Here is a 17,129-nt window from a genome sequence, read left to right as displayed (position 1 = left end):
AAAAATTATGTCCTGCTTGAAAAGGCAGAACTAGAAGCCAGTTGTATAACTGATGCGGCTCAGCTTAATTTCCAGTAATTAGAAAGACAAACAATGGAATAGACTCCGTACTAACTTGTCCAAGCTGGCCTTAAACTCACTTCATAGTGCAGGCAGGCCTGGAACTTGTGATCCTCCTCACAAGTGAACCTGTCAAGTAGCTGAGATTAGAGGTCTGAACCATCAAGCCTGGCAATAAGTGTTAAAGGAGCCAAAAATGATCAGTTCCAAAGATTTGTGAAATTAAAGATACATAATAGATGATCCATTACCACACTCTTACCCCCCCCCCAAAAAAAAAATGAGTTCATGGCCATTTTTGTTTGTTTTGGTTTTTCAAGACAGGGTTTGTGTAGCCTTGGCTGTCCTAGAACTAGCTCTGTAGACCAGGTTGTCCTTGAACTCACAGAGATCCTCCTGCCTCTGCCTCGTATGTGCTGGGTGTTCACAGCCATCTTAATGTTAACCTCTTCATCCCATTCCCAGCCTACCATTCTCCATGGCCATAATACCCTACCAACCCCAAACCAAAACAGAGAGATATGCCCATTGCGACAAAAGAGCCAAACACACCTTTAGTTTTCGTCATCAGTCTACCACACAAAATGATCTACAGCTCACAAAATTCTAATTTGGTATGAAGGTGGGAATAGCTGCACGTTTATATGGTCTGCAATAATGTCTGCAAGAGTTTGAGAGGGCTGTGTGGGACAGGAAAACCTCACATTTGTGACCCAAAAATGGTTATCAAAGACAAATTTCAGAGTATACTTTTGGATTCCATTTATAGTTACTGTGCTGTTTTAACTGACAAAACTTTGATTCCTATACAAATGCCCACTACATCTCCCCTTCTGAAAAAACTATTCTGTTTAACAGTGTATTTCCTTTAAGCTACAGGATGAGCAGGGTTAGAGAAATATGGAAAGTCATCTGTTGGTTGGAGCACAACCCATACCCAGCAAGGAGCCCAGCTGCCAAGCTTGGGCCTCAATGCCTCTCTGGCTTTACTGTTTATGTACTCCGAAGTAGCTGAAGTCAGATGTACTCCAGAGAGGTCCAGCTGCTGGGGCCAGATGTTAGAGGTGAGGGTAGGACAAGCTGGGTAGGTGAGTTCCCTGACAGCATCCTTAATAACTAGAGGTTGATATCAAATTACCTTTTACCACAGGAACAGGAAGAAGAGAGAACAGGAGTCAGGCCAGTAGTAAATGCTGATCTACCTCAGGTTATTTACTGCTCCGATGAGATCTCCAGTCAGTCCTGTTACAAGGGAGGATGTGGGGTCTGCCTACAATATTGCCAGACTGCTCTTGAAAACATGTTATCACTGCTCCAAGAGCTCCGAGGATAGTCACTACAGAAACCCTAGCTGGGGTCCCCCTCCCCCAATAAAATGAACCCATCAGCACCAAGTTTCCTGAATTCATGATTCATATGCCAAAGCAGCATATTCCTTGTCCAATCTTAAAGCTGGATTAGAGGAATGGCTTTGAAATGCAGCCTCTGGGGGCCTGGCATGGTTGAATATGCCTTTAATCCCAGCACTTAGGAGGCAAAAGCATGTAGGTCTCTCTGAGTTCAAGGCCAGAGAGTTATGTGTAGCTCACTGGTCTACACAGTGAAAAGAACAGCCAGGGCTACATAGTAAGACCTGTCTCAAAAAAGAAAGAAATACAGCTTGTTTCCCTTCCTAGAACTTATGATGACCCAGAATATTCTTCCCTCTGCCTGTTGTGCTTACCAGACTGACTCCAACTAGTGGAATCCTTGGAATTTTGTTGCTAATAAGCTTCCATCCCCACCTTGGAAAGAAAGGCTCTTCTGGTGTGAGAAAATTGGTTTAGTGCAAACCCCTTCCCCAAAAGGGGTGACTGGTCCCCAAACTTCCTTCTTTTCCCAGTGCTTAATTTGCTACTTGCCTCACAATTTTTCAAGACTGGTAACCATTCCTGGGAAATCCTGCTGATCACTGTGCCAGGATGTTTTTCCTAATCCGCCCCACTCTCTGAGTGAAAGGTTGGAGGTGGGACACATTCTAAATTGGCCCTATATAATAAAGTAAGGCAAGAGCTCTTTAGACTCAGGGAGTCAGGAAAATGGCATATGGCTCTCTCATGTGGATTCTCTGATGTTTAATTCAGCAGAAATTCCGGAATTTCTGCTTACACCCATTACATTCAAAGGCTTCTCTCCAGTGTGAATCCTCTGATGGCGAACAAGAGCTGAGCTATACCTGAAGGCTTTCCCACATTCACTACATTCATAGGGATTTTCCCCTGTGTGGATTCTTTGATGCTGAATAAGGCCTGAACTGTAGGTAAACTTCCCTCCACATTCCATACATTCATAGGGCTTCTCTCCAGTGTGGATTCTCTGGTGCTGATAGAGGTGTGAGCTCTGGCTGAAGGCTTTCCCACACTCATTACATTCATAGGGTTTCTCTCCAGTGTGGATTCTCTGATGATGAATAAGGGTGGAGCTCCTACTGAAAGCCTTCCCACATTCGTTGCAAGCATAGGGCTTCTCGCCAGTGTGGATTCTCTGATGGTGAGTAAGAGTGGAGCTCCAGCTAAATGTTTTTCCACATTCGTTACATTCATAAGGTTTCTCCCCAGTGTGGATTCTCTGGTGTAGGATGAGAGCAGAGCTACAACTGAAGGTCTTCCCACAATCCTTACATTCATAGGGCTTCTCTCCAGTGTGGATTCTCTGGTGCTGAATAAGATGTGCGCTCTGGCTGAAGGCCTTTCCACATTCACTACATTCGTATGGTTTTTCCCCAGTGTGAATTCTCTGATGTTGAATAAGGTCTGAAGTTCGATTAAAACTCTTGCTACATTCATCACACTTATGGGGTCTGTCTCCCATGGGAAATCTCTGATGTGAAATAAGTTTGGAATTCATGGTGAAACTGTTCCCAAACTCATTATACTTCTCATTTCTTTGTCCCATGTGGGTGAGCTTTTCCTCAACTGTCATTTGGTGAAACTCCTGTATTTTCCTATTCAGTCTTCCAACAGAGGAGTTCCCTAGCTGTCTCTTCAGACTGACTTCTTGTTCATAGGCTTCTTCAAACTTAAGACCCTGAGAAACATCCGTTTGCAATCGTCCCAGTATCATCTCATGTGACCCCATGCCTTCAGAGAGTGCTTGGTCATTTCCAGTTTTGGACTCACCATCTAGCACAATAAAAAAAGTACAAGTGTCATATGTTATTTGTGAGGAAAAGAATAAAAGTCAGAGAACAAAATAATCCTGTGTCTGACATTTATAGTGCCAAAAGCACATGTCCCTTTGCTGGACTGAAGAGAGGCCTTCCAACCTTTATGTGTAACTAAAGCAAAGTAAGACAAATGGGCTAAAGAAACAGAGAAGGAACAGGGAGAAAGCTGGGGAGAAAAGGTGCGAACTTAGAGGAAGTCAGTGATGTGCTGGGGATGGGAGGAGATGGCCTGCTTTGTTGGGAACAAAAACTAGGTAAGGGAGGTTGAAGAGCTGGCTCAGAGGTTAAGAGTACTTGTTGCGCTTGCAGAGGACACGGGTTTGATTCCCAGGGCCCACATGGCAGCTCCCAACTGTCTGTAACTGTAGTCCCAGGAGATCCAATGCTCTCCTCTGACCTTCAGAGGCACCAGGAACACATGTGGTGCACACATACATGCAGGCAAACACTCACACATATAAAAGAATAAGGTAAACAAATCTTTAAAACAAAACAAGTCTAGGTAAGAAAGACTTGTTACTTAATGAAGCACCAAAGTTTCCAGGCAGGTCAGAGGCTGTAGCTGTGGCTGGGAAGATGGTGAGAAGAAAAGGACAATGGGTGAAGTAGCAAGTTTAAGAACGACAGGAAAGCCGGGCGGTGGTGGCTCATGCCTTTAATACCAGCACTCTGGAGGCAGAGGCAGGCGGATCTCTGTGAGTTCAAGGCCAACCAGGCTCCAAAGCTACACAGAGAAACCCTGTCTCAAAAAACAAAACAAAAAGAATGACAGGGGTGGTATGTGTCTATTAATTGTAGCACACAATAGGCTGGAAGACCATGAGTTTGAGGCCAGCCTGGGCTACATAGGGAGACACAGTCCGAAAAAGGGGAAGCCCGATAGGTGGAGCAAATATGTAGGGAACTTAATATACTGCTGAAGAGAGAGGCAGGAAAAGAGATGAAAAACAGCAGTAGAGCAAGAAGGAGCAGAGGACAGACACTAAGAACCCCCGGGGAGAACTAACCCGTCTGTAGTCCAACCACGTATGCCACCAACAAAGACAAAAGTTTTAGGCCAGCTCTGGGCTGTAGACCAGGAAGGCGACGTTGTGTTGCAGACTATATAAATAATCTCCATGTCTGGCTTCTCATTTTCACTATATACAGAGTTCCTACAGGGAACTCTAGGCACCGAGGATGGTTCCACTGGGTCCAGGTAGTATTTTCAGTTTGTCAGTATTTTTTAAAGCAGACAGGGCAAGGACTCACTTGGACAGACCCCTCTCAAGCCTTCTCTCTTCTCAGACGCCTCAATTCTCATTCCAGCCAAGAGACTGTCACAGGACTCAAAAGAAGAACCCACTCATAGGGAGAGACATGGCCATTCTAAGTGTTCCCAGAGCACAAACCTAGACCCCAGGTCTGCAGGGGACAAAAGGAAGTGCATAGGGACATCTCAACTGGCAGTTAGGAAGATGCCCTGGTACTGCTGGGAAAATGTTCTAACTGAAAGTGAGGTAAGAGACTTAACTAAGTGTTAAGGAGGTAATTTCTACTTAAAACAAGGAAATGATTTTGTTTGTTTGTTATTTATTCAGAGACAGGGTCTCAATATGTAGCCCTGGCTAGCTGTCCTGGAACTCACTATTTAGACCTGGCTGGCCTTGAACTCACAGAGGTCTCCCAGCTTCTGTTTCCCAGATGCTGGAATTAAAGGTGTATAATACCATGCCTAGTAATACATTTCTTTTAAAAATTGTGTGTGTGTCCACATGTGTGCAGGTGTTTCTGGAGACCAGAAGAGGACATCAGCCCCACACCACCCCCTAAAATTGGGGTTACAGGTAGCTTTGGAGCCCCCTGCTGTGGCCGTTAGGACCTGAGCTATAGTCCTCTGAAAGAGCAGCAGTGCTCTTAACTCCTGAGCCATCTCTCCAGCCTCAGAACATACATTTCTATAAGAGGTACAGAAGCTCCTGAACAAAACAGTAGGTCCTTGGAGTAATCCAACAGAAAAAAGAACAGAGAGCTCTAGAATGTTCACTCAGACACAGATCACCACCTTCCATGTTCAGGAATCCCAACATCCTAATCCTTTAGAAAAGTCTCTGAGTGACACATTAAGTCCTGGAAATAGATGGCTAAAGTACCAGGTTTGGTGTTAATAGGGAGGGGGTCAGCCAGATGTGGTGGCTCACACCTATACCCCAGCACTACAGTACATGAAGTATAAGGATTACACAGTTTAATGCCATCCTGGGCTACTTAACGAGTTCCAGGTCGGCCTAGGCTGCAGTGTGAAACCCTGTCTCAAATAGACAGACAGGTAGATAGGTAGCTAGGTGGATGGATGAATGGATGGATGGATGGATGGATGGATGGATAGATAGATGGATAGATGGACGGACAGATAGATAAATAAGTCCAGACAGACAGACAAATAAATCCAAAGATATAAATAACAGGAAAAAACACTGGAGTTCAAACTTTGTCATTCACAAGTTCTACTACCATGCAAAAAGTGTCTAAGTTCATTGTTTGTTTGCTTGTTTGTTTGAGGCAGGGTCTCACACAGCCCATGGTGGTCTCAAACCCATAGTGAACATGTCATAGCTGGTGCACCTGCCTCTACTTCTCAAGTGATGAGATTACAGGTATATGCCACCATGCCCAATTGGCTTCTAAGGGTCTTTTTGTTTGTTTTCCATATATGAGTGGTTGTCTGCATGTATGTGTATCACATGCATGCCTGGTATCTGTGGAGGCTAGAAGAGGGTGTCAGATTCCCAGAAACTGGGACTACAGAAGGTTGCAAGCTGCCATGTGGGTGCAGAAATAGAACACAGGTCCTCTAGAAGAGCAGCCAGTGCTCTTAAGCACTGAGCTGCCTCTCCAGCCCTGATTTTATGTTTCTTAACCTTACGTTCCAAACCTATAAAATGAAGATAATACTAACCACCTCAACTATGGAGTTACTATGAGAATTAAATGCAAGGATATATGTGAAACCTCCTTATAAGCAGCAAATTACCCTATAAATGTGAGTTGTCATTCTTACTGTTATTAGTTTTCTTTTTTAATTTATTTTATTGTTAATGTTTATGATTGTCTGCATGCATGCATGGATGTACCCTAAACTCTTAATTCTGGAAAGGGTACAGATCCCTTAAAAATGGAGTTACAATTGAGAGCCTCCATGTGAGAAATGGGAAACTGAACTTAAGTCTTCTGCAAGAGCAGAAAGTGCCATCTCTCCAACACCACTATTAGAGTTTTCTAAGACTACATTGCCACTAGCAAACCCTGAAGCCTAGAAAAAGTAGCATGCTCTGTTGAGAAGGTACAAGTCCTTACCCAGTGAGAACACATTCCCATAGTTCTCCAGCATCACATCCCTGTAGAGGTCCCTCTGTGCAGGTTCCAGACGCTTCCACTCTTTCCAGATGAAGTACACAGCTACATCCTCAAATGTTACCAAATCCTGAAACAGTCATATGGCCATATGTACAATTTCAGGGCAAGGGTCAAGACTGGCAGCACCAGACAGCAACCAGGATGGGGCTGAGCTCTTTGGGATGAGGGCAGAGGTCAGAGCAATACCAGCGTGAGCATCCAAAACAGGGTACAGCATTGATGGCATAGGGATGAGCATAACTGCCTTCCAAGAGTCCATAATGGAAATGATTTTTTTATTAACATTTATTTATTTGGGGGAGGGGTACCACTGCACACAATGGAGGTCAGAGGACAATCTGTGACAGTCAGTTCTCTCCTTGTAACATACAGATCCCAGGGATTATATCCAGTTGGCAGGGTTGGCAGCAAACACCATTTTCGTTTGCTTTTGTTTTTCCAGACAGGGTTTCTCTGTGTAGCTCTGGCTGTCCTGGATCTCGCTCTGTAGACCAGGCTGACCTTGAACTCACAGAGATCCGCCTGCCTCTGCCTCCTGAGTGCTGAGATTAAAGGTGTTGGTCTGGCCACAGAACCATGGTTTTGATGGACAGAATTAAGAGTTTAGGGCAATAAATGATACATCACTCTACAAAACGAGAAGGAAAAGAATGAAGAGAAGGAACCATGGCTTACCTGGGACTTGGCCTTCAGAAGTGCAGCAGCCAACATCTCTTGCCCCAGGCTGTCCTTGTCAGGAAAGGAAGGGACTTTTGAAGAGGAAAGAGCTGAAGGACAATACCAGGGCCAGGAATCAATCTGCCTGCTTTCTGACCTAAGGTCACATGCCTCAAAACCCACCCTGTCTCTGCTTCTATGAATGCCACACTCCTGACCATTCATGCCTGTTCTTCAAGTGGGGTCGGGGACCAGTTCCATTCTCATTTTCCTTCCAATACTGCAAATTCTTGTAGGAGATTCGTAGGCAGAGGGAAATGAGCAGCTTCCTTTGAGCCCAGACCGAAAACACAACACCCACACCTCTTCTCTTTTTCCATCCAAAGACCAAATCTATATCAATATGACAGAAATGTTTCCCTAGCTCTGCTTTGGACCACATACCTTTCCCCATCAGCCGTAAGTTTTATGTTTGTCTCTCAGGGTCTAACCCACTATACATAACTAGATTTGACAAAACAGATTTTAAATGCTTTTTCCTAGTAAGCATGGGAACAATAGCCATTATGGCTGAAACCAGCAGCTCTTAGCTCAGTGCTAAGTGCTTACCTAGCAAATGTATGTGTGGCGGTGTTCCTGCTGAGCTACTCCTAGCCAGGGCTCCAGAGAGTAGCACCTAGCCCTAATCCTTCCTTTGTTTAACCCACACCTTTTGTTTCTCTTATGCCCTATGTGAATCTTGTCTGAGTCTCCCAAAGGATCAAAGGCCCATGCAAAACTTGGTTCAGGAAACTGGGAAAACCGTGGTACCTGAGAAATCAAGGAATTTTCACTTGGCATTTTATCTTTGGGAGCTTCTTTCAGGTTGCTTTGAGCATATGAAAATTAACTGGCTAAACTGTAAATAGAAAATAAAAATGCCCTGGGTGAAGGGAAAGTGCTTCAGTCCTCCGAGGCAGGACCCCCTTGCAGCCAAGAAAGACTTAAGGTGCCTCTGAATCTTCTTTCCACGGATCCGTCACACACCCCGCTGTGACAATCTGAGACATACATGATCCTGGTAAGTGCCCTAGAAGTCCTTTCTCCCACACAACTTTCTAAGGTTTGGGGAATTGGTGTGTAGGAATGCCCCTGTGAGTGTGGGTGCATACACGCCATGGTGCACATGTGGAGGTCAGAGGACAGCCTCAGCTTCCCTCCTTGGTTGAGACTGGGTATCTTTGTTGTTTTTCTGCTATGTATGCCATGCTAGCTGGCCTATGAGCTTCTGGGGATTCTCCCATCTCTAGCTCCCATCTCCCATAGGAATACTGGGACTACAGACATTCTTACTATACACATGGTTTAATGCAGGTTCTGGGGATTCAAACTCATGTCCTCATGCTTCCGAGACAAGAGCTTTTACCCACTGAGCCACCTCTCCAACCCCACAGCTCTTTAATATTTTAAAAAAAGTATGAAAATGTAATGAAACCCAATATCATATATAATTACTATATGGCAATACAAAACGCTTCAAAAAGAGAGTTCAGGGCAGGTTCTATGGCTCAATGGGTGAAGGCACCTTGACAAAGCCTCTCTGCTTGAGCTGATGCCCACCCCCAACTCATATGGTGGAAGAAAGGAACCAACTCCAGAGCTTGCCCTCTGACCTCTGCATAGAAACTTTGGTGTATTGTGCCATATATGTCTATATACATAACAAACAAAATAAATACAATTAAAAAAATTCAATGAAAGTTATTTTGGCTTGGGTGTGATGCCACATGCCTTTAGTCCCAGCACCTGGGGGGCAGAAGCAGGTAGATCTCTGGGAGTTCCAGGGCAGCCTGGTCTACATAGGAAGTCCTTGGCCATCTAGGGCTGCACAGTGAGACCCTGTCTCAACACACACACACACACACACACACACACACACACACACACACACACACACACAGGAAAGAATGAGGCAGGGCTTGGTGAAAGATATCTGTTTAAACCCAACACTATAGACACAAGTCAAGAATATGGAAAATTAAAAGCCAGCCTGGGCTACACAATGAGACCCTGTCTCAAGAGACAAACAAGCCTACCAAGTGTGCTGGCCCACACCTTTATCCCAGCACTAAAGATGCACAGGCAGGGGGATCTCTCCGAGGTTCAGACCAACCTAGTTACACAGTGAGTTTCTGGTCAGCCATGGCAACAAAGTGCGGCCCTACCTCAAAGGGAAACAAAACACAAGCAAGTTAAACAACAGAAAAAGAGGAGAACAACCTCCTCTCCCAACCCCATTATCTTACCACTCTCTAGCAGGGGCCGAGGTTCCTGGGATGCAAGGTCAGCCTGAGTTTCCATGGGTGAGTGAAATGTTTTAGTCGCTGATCTCCTAGCTGTAGACTCAGCAGGAAGCAGGTTTTGAAGAAGCACTGCAGAGGCAAAGAGATCAAAGTTGATTTTTTAAAATGCCTCCTGATTTCATAAAGGGAATTGCATCTCAGTACACAGGAAGAGTGAGAAGAAACACACAGGACTACCCTTTAGATCCCTGTGAACATGGGTACTTCTGTAATGAGCCCACACAAAGATTTCCAACATTTTTAGTGACAAGTGTAGTAATGAGGTGGGTCTCATTCACTAGACTGAGATGACTGACCCTGAGCCAGGTATGGTGGCATACACCTGTAATGCCTGCACTAGGGAGATGTGGAAGGGGGATTAGTTCAAGGCCAAACTATGTTATAAGAAACCTTAGCTTGGGGCTGGAGAGATGGCTCAGCAGTTAACACCACTGGCTGTTCTTCCAGAGGACCTAAGATCAAGTCCAGCACCCACATGACAGTTCACAACCATCTGTACTTTAGTTCCAGCGGATCCAACACCCTCACACAGATGTGCAGACAAAACACCAATGCACATAAAATAGAAATAGTTTTTAAAATTAAAAAAAAAAAAAAAAAAAACCTTATCTTGCTGGGCAGTGGTGGTGCACACCTTTATCCCAGAACTCAGCACTCAGGAGGCAGAGGCAAGTGGATCTCTGTGAGTTTGAGATCAGCCTTGTCTACAGAGTGGGATCCAGGACAGCCAAAGGCCAAGGTTACACAGAGAAACCCTATCTCAAAAAAGAAAGAAAAAGAAAGGAAGGAAGGAAGGAAGGAAGGAAGGAAGGAAGGAAGGAAGGAAGGAAAGAAGGAAGGAAGGGAAGGAAGAAAGGAAGAGAAAGAAAGAAAGAAGGAAGGAAGGAAAGAAAGAAGGAAAGAAAGAAAGAAAGAAAGGAAGAAAGAAAGAAAGAAAGAAAGAAAGAAAGAAAGAAAGAAAGAAAGAAAGAAAGAAAGAAAGAAAGAGAAAGAAAAGAAGAAACGTATCTTGGGACTATAGAGGTGGCTCAGTGGTTTAGAGCACTTGTTGCCCTTCCTGAAGACCTAAGTTCGATTCCCATCTCCCACACTGCAACTCAGAACATCTGGAACTCCAGTTCCAAGGAATCCAATGCCACCTTCTGGACCTGAAAGGCCCCAGGCACATACACAGTGCAGAGACACAGTGCAAAACACCCACACACATAATATAAAAGTAAATAAATATAAAAAAGAAACCCTATCTCAAAAAACAATTAAAAGGACTAACTCCAATTGTGCTTCCTCTCACTAAGAAGGTGGCAACATTCTTTACACTACTCCACACCTTTTTTTCTAAAAATAGGATCTCATAGCTCTTTGTGCCATCCGGTCTCAAAACAAACAAGGGACTGGAATGATGGTCAGTGGTTAAGAGCACTGGCTGCCCTTCCAGAGGGCCCAGGGCCTGATTCCCAGCATTCACATGGTGGCTCACAACCATCTGTAACTCCAGTCCTAGGGGATTTGATGCCCTCTTCTGGCTTCTGGGGACACTGCATGCATACAGTACACAGACATACACATAGGCAAAACACATAAAAAAAAAATAGACCAAGCTAGCAACAGTATGAGACCCTATCGCAAAAAGGACAAAAACAACAAAATTATCTTCTCTTTAAAAATCAGCCAGGTGGCGGTGGCGGTGCAGCACACCTTTAATCCTGACACAAGGGAGGCAGTGACAGGCAGATTTCTAAATTCAAGGACAGCCTGGTCTCCAGAGCAAGTTCCAGGACAGCCAGGGCTACAGAGAAACCCTGTTGGAGGGGGATGGCGGTGGGGGTAATCAACAACTTGGCATGGGTGGCACAGCTGTTTATCGGGAGTGGGTATAGGTTCATGCAGGTCCATGGAAAGAAGCAGGTCCATGGAAAGAAGTACAGAGGCACCTCAAAGCTGAATTTCAGCCTTTTCCAGCTGCAGGGTGGATTTCTCAGTGAACTGAACTGCCCTTGCTGAGCAAAGAGACCTTTTGTTAGACAAATCACACCTTTAGCAAGTCAATTCCGTATACCAGAGTCTTTGATCTAAGCCCCCCAAAGGGATAATGCCAAATGCAAATTCTCAGTAATAACACCACTGGGTTGTTGTTACTAAGTTTGCATAGGCTTCCATCCCCTAGGAAACTCAGATAAGACTTCAGACAAAAGGTAAGGAGGCAGGGGGTAGCAATCACAGAAGGCAGATCAAAGCTAGGTGCTAGCACTCTAGTATCAAACCGGCTGTAGCGTTGTAGGAATTCATCCATCATCGCACAGACCTGAAAGCCTAGCACCTGACACCTGAGAGGCTGAGACAGGACACACACACACACGCACACGCACACGCACGCGCTGACTCCGAAGTAAAAGGCAAGCTGAGCATGGTAACCCATGCCTTTGATACCAGTACTTGGAAGGCAGACTTCAAGGCCAGCCTAGTCTGCATAATGAGTTCAAGGACAGCCAGGGTTTGTAGAGAGATGCTGTCTCAAAAAACAAACAACAGAGTGAAAGGCAATAGTCCCCGTTCAAGGCTGTGTTAACTGAAGCTGGAACTCAAAGGCATAATGTTGAGGACAAGTCCCCAGTGTCTTGAGTCAGTAAACAATGTTTCTCATAGAAACTCTGCTTGGTACTTCTGCCATCTGGGTATGGGCAGAGCCTTTCCCCGGTCCTGTTGCCAACTCCACTCCCTCAAGCTGCCCAAGGGACCAAGAAGGACCACATGACAGTGAGGACAGGTCAGGAGGCCTCCCTTCCTGGATCCTTTCTTCCTTCTACAGAGTTAACCCCTGTTAAGATTAAAGTAGTGATGTAAGAAATTTGGCATCTTATGTTCAGTTTCTGGGATTTTATTTTTTTTGTCTTTCTTTATTGGGTAAGACCTCACAGTATACCCCAGACTAGGCTGGAATTCACTGTATAGTACAGGTTGGCCTTGAAATTATATTCATACTCCTGCTTCATTTGCATCTGTGCTGGGATTACAGATGTGAGCCAGCAAGCTTGACTAATTCCTGGAAATTCATTTTAAGTGTTTCTCAACTAGGGGTGGGGGTGGGGTCGAAGGTCCCTTTCACAGGGGTCGCCTAAGACCACCAGAAAACAGATATATACATTACAGTTCATAACAGTAGGAAAATTACAGTTATGAAGTAGCAACAAAAATAACGATGGTTGGGGGTCACTCTAACATAGGAACTGTATTAAAGGGTCGCAGCATTAGGAAGGGTGAGAACCGCTGCTTTAGGTGATACCAGTGCTGTATGATTAAGGGAGCAAAATGGAAAAACTCACGTGAAACTTATTTCTAATATAGATGCTTAAGAAGTACGGAGGGGAAAGGGATATACCCTAATAACTACCGACGAAGGCCATTGTCTTTTCATTGCACCCTAGAGAGCTGATATGAACTGAAGGTTCTCTGTGTCAATCTAGGTTCTTAGTGTCTTAGTCAGCTGGACACTCAGCCACTTTCTGCAGGGAATCTGCGCCGGCATTGTACAGCTTCGCCAGGAGAGGGTATCCGGCAGTAAGCTAAAACATATCTACAGGACACTAGGTCTTTGGTGAGGTCCTCGCAGGATCTTTCTGAGGACCCGAGTTCGCATCTCCTCCCCAGCCTTAGTTCTCACCACGACACAGAACTACTCTCACTCTCCGATCCAATTAAGGAAAAACAAACTTCCTTCTCCTGCCCCCAGCACAGAAAACGGTGCACTGAGAGTACCAAGTTAGGCTGTCTGTCTGTCATCAGCTGTTTTAAAGAAAGGGACCTCTGCAGCGACGCTGGAAATTTCAAACACTGGGGCTGGCGGTGGAGGACACAAGAGCAGGTCCGGAGTCCCAATCCGCGACACGCGGGAACCCGCTGGGCTGGAGGAGCCGGGGTTGCGGAGCTGAGCAGCGGCCGCAGGGACAAGGAGGGCCCAGGACCCCGAGGAGCCGGGCCCGGGGACCCCGCGGGCCGCAGAGGCGTGAACACCAACCCCCTTCCCCGGCGACCACACTTCCGCCTCACCGCGAGTCCCGAAGACGGCCCCACTCACCCTGGGGACAGGGACGTAATTAGGGGGCCGGACACGAACCAGGCCCTCTTGGACCCTGTCACAGACCCACACAACCGAGAACAGAACAAAGAACGGAAGTTCCCCCTCCCCATGTCGTTTCCGGGTCGTCCTTCGCCACCCACTACAATCCCCGTGAGCCAAACGCCCGTTTGCTTTCTCTAGGAAAACGGGAGGTCTTCATCTCTCGATGGTTCGCTGACTCAAAGAAGACTGGTGTGCAGGAACAAGTGCTGCAGACCGCGCCGCCTGCTGGCCAGGTCGGGAAGGGACGTCAGGCCATAAAATCCGGTGGACCAGTCAACACCATCGCCTAAACCTCCACAGCAAATATAAGAAACTTGAAGATCCGTTAATATAAATATGAACCATGCTGGGCGGTGGTGGCGCAGACCTTTAATCCCAGCACTCGGGAGGCAGAGCCAGGCTGATCTCTGTGAGTTCGAGGACAGCCTGGGCTACAGAGTGAGTTCCAGGAAAGGCGCCAAAGCTACACAGAGAAACCCTGTCTCGAAAAAACCAACCCCCCCCCAAAAAAAAGGTGGGGGCTGGAGAGATGGCTCAGTGGTTAAGAGCACTGGCTACTCTTCCAGACGACCCGGGTTCAATTCTCAGCACCCACATGGCAGTTAGGAACTGTCTGTAACTCCAAGATCTGACACTCTCAAACAAACATACATATAGGCAAAATAACAATGCACATAAAATAAAAATAAATAAATTTTTAAAAATGTGCACCATGGACTGAAGGTTTAGCTCAGTTTTTTTTTTAAGGTATGAGTGCTCTGCCTGCATGCATGCCAGAGAGAGATCTTCTTTTTCTCCTCCTCCTCCTCCTCCTCCTCCTCCTCCTCCTCCTCTCCTCCTCCTCCTCCTCCTTTTTGAGACAGGGTTTTTCTGTGTAGTTTTGGTGCCTGTCCTGGATCTCGCTCTGTAAACCAGGCTGGCCTCGAACTCACAGAGATCCGCCTGCCTCTGAGTTCCAAGTGCTGGGATTAAAGGCGTGTGCCACCAACACCCAGTGCAGCCAGTGCTCTTAACCGCTGAGCATTCTCTCCAGCCCCTACCTCAGTTTTTTAAAATATTTTTTTTGCAAGTTTTCCCTGCTTGTATGTATGCATACCTCCACCTGATGCAGGTGTAGGTCAGATGAGGTCAGCACATCTTCTAGAACTGCAGTTACAGACGGTTGTGATCAACGATATGATTGCTGGGAATGGAACCCGATCCTCTGGTATAGCAGTCAGTGCTTTTAACTGCTAATCCATCTCGCCAACCCTTACCTTTGTTTTTAGAATGCTTGCCTAACCTGACTGAAGCCCTGGGTTCCATCCTCAGCACTGCACAAATCAGACAAGATGACACAGGACTCATTCCTAGCATTTGGGAGGCGGCTACACGAAGATCAGGAATTCAAGATCATTCTTCAGTACAGACGGAGTTCAAAGCCAGCCTGGGCTACATGAGAGGTCTCACATAAATAATAATGATTTTGCACTTATGAACCTGGCCTGGGGGTACACATCTCTAATCCCAGTGCTTTAGAGGCTGAAATCTGAGAACAGCCAAGAGTTTGAGGCTAGCCTAGATTGCAGAACAAAACTTTGTCTCAAAAAAAAAAAAAAGATTAATTACTTTACTAGCATATACATATTTATAATGAGCTTCCTATAAAGTCTCACATTTGGGGTTCAAGAGGAACACTGAGGCAGATTGTGGTTTGGGGTAAACGGTTTATTAGAAGCATTGTCAATGCCACAGTAATTGTGATGGGAGTTCACATATTCCAGGCCACGGAGACTAACAGGAGTGAAGGGTGGTGCCCCATCTTACTAGTTTCAGGGGGGGCAGGTAATCCCATTCCACGTAATTAATGAATAGTCAGTAGTATGTGCTTGAGGCTGGAGGGATGCTGTGGTGGTAAAGAGCACGTGCTGCTGCGATTCCAGAGGACAGGGGGTCATTTTCCAGTACTCATGTCTGTAGGCTCACAACCACCTATAACTCAGTTGCAAGGGAAGGAGGAAAAGATTTGGCTCTTTAGCTAATGTGTGTCCATCATATGAGGTGTGCCACCTGCAACCACTGATTTCTAGACACTTGGTACACTTCCTTAGGGGGACGTGAGGATCACAGGATGGTGCATGTCATTTCTTTTCTTTTTTTGTTTTTCGAGACAGGGTTTCTCTTGTGTAGCTTTTGACCTTTCCTGGAACTCACTTGGTAGGCTTACTCAGGATCGCGCCTTGCTGGATTAGCTGCACCACTGCAGCTTTTTTTTTTTTTTTTTTTCAGGTTTCTCTGTGTAACTTTGTGCCTTTCCTGGAACTCACTTGTTAGCCCAGGCTGGCCTTGAACTCACAGAGATCCGCCTGTCTCTGCCTCCTGAGTGCTGGGATTAAAGGCGTGCGCCACCACCGTCCGGCTCAGATGTCCATTAGTTGTTTATTCTTTTTTTTTTTTTTTTTTTTGGTGGGGGTTTGTTTCAAGACAGGGTTTCTCTGTGTAGTTTTGGTGCCTGTCCTGCATCTCACTCTATAGACCAGGCTGGCCTCAAACTCACAGAGATCTGCCTGGCTCTGCCTCCCGAGTGCTAGGATTAAAGGCGTGCGCCACCACTGCCTGGCAGTTGAATGTCATTTCTTTTACAGCAGCTGTGAGGTTGGAGAAAGAGGTTCTGCCAGTTAGCATGGCCTGATTTGTCCCAAGCCTAACATTTTTAAATAAAATCTTTTAGCTAATTAATTAACCAATTAATTAATTAATTGAGACAGAGTATCACAATGCAACTCTGGCTGGCCTGAAACTTGCTATGTGGACCAGGCTGGCCTGGAACTCACAGAGATCCTTTTGCTTCTGTATTCCAAGTGCTGGGATTAAAGGTGTATACTACCATGCCTGATTTTCAAATAAAATCTTTGTTTGACATAAAATGCTCCCCTTGGGCTAGTGAGATGGCTTAGGGAATGGAAGCCTTTGGATGATGCATAACCAGACTTAATGAGAATAAGAAGTTGTAGTTGGAATTTTCTTTGGGCCTCTAACCAAATAAAGACATGGAGATTTATTATTAATTCGGAATGCTTGGGTTTAGCTTAGGCTTGTCCCACTAGTTCTTTTAACTTAATTTAACAAGTTTCTATTCATCTACACTTTGCCTCAGTGGCTTTTTAACCTTCTTTCATTCTGTATGTTCTATTTTCCTGCTTTCTCTGGCTGGCTGGCCCCTGGTGTCCCCTTGTTATCTCTTTTTCTTTCTTCCTTGAGCCTAAATTCATCCTCCTTCTTACTCTCCCTGCCTGGAAGTTCCACCTGTATGTCCTCGCTCGCTATTGGCCATTCAGCTTTTTATTAGACCAATCAGATGCCTTAGGCAGGC

The 17,129-nt window shown here is 45.6% G+C and overlaps 1 protein-coding gene across 5 annotated transcripts; it reads right to left on the bottom strand.

The window, feature by feature from the left end:
• Window positions 1-613: 613 nt before the first annotated feature.
• Znf3 (zinc finger protein 3) lies at window positions 614-13,893 on the bottom strand. Of its 5 annotated transcripts, none has more exons than XM_028859619.2 (5): window positions 13,733-13,893; window positions 9,604-9,729; window positions 7,337-7,428; window positions 6,602-6,728; window positions 614-3,221 (listed from the first exon to the last, which is right to left on the bottom strand). In XM_028859619.2, exons 2-5 carry the CDS (start codon window positions 9,656-9,658, stop codon window positions 2,155-2,157), a joined length of 1,341 nt encoding a protein of 446 aa, XP_028715452.1. In that variant the 5' UTR covers window positions 9,659-9,729; window positions 13,733-13,893; the 3' UTR covers window positions 614-2,154. The 5 variants fall into 5 exon arrangements, with proteins under 5 accessions (XP_028715452.1, XP_037054259.1, XP_037054258.1 ...); XM_037198364.1 differs by lacking the exon at window positions 13,733-13,893 and adding an exon at window positions 9,413-9,518 and having other exon boundaries at window positions 9,604-9,690; XM_037198363.1 differs by lacking the exon at window positions 13,733-13,893 and adding an exon at window positions 9,413-9,522 and having other exon boundaries at window positions 9,604-9,669.
• Between the last annotated feature and the right edge of the window lie 3,236 nt (window positions 13,894-17,129).

This window comes from Peromyscus leucopus, chromosome 23 (genome assembly GCF_004664715.2).
Source record: "Peromyscus leucopus breed LL Stock chromosome 23, UCI_PerLeu_2.1, whole genome shotgun sequence".
Taxonomy (NCBI): Eukaryota; Metazoa; Chordata; class Mammalia; order Rodentia; family Cricetidae; genus Peromyscus; species Peromyscus leucopus.
The sequence above is the reverse complement of the archived record's forward strand: the minus strand, read 5'-3'. Positions and strand labels throughout refer to the sequence as shown.

Bases quoted from the DNA above. Each gene is read 5' to 3' on its own strand.
- Znf3 (XM_037198361.1), bottom strand. From the start codon at position 7,543: ATGAATGGTCAGGAGTGTGGCATTCATAGAAGCAGAGACAGGGTGGGT. The intron at 6,729-7,336 runs GTAAGCCATGGT...TGACTGTTTCAG, and splicing joins TTCTGAAGGCCAAGTCCCAG to GATTTGGTAACATTTGAGGA. The intron at 3,222-6,601 runs GTAAGGACTTGT...TTATTGTGCTAG, and splicing joins TGGGAATGTGTTCTCACTGG to ATGGTGAGTCCAAAACTGGA.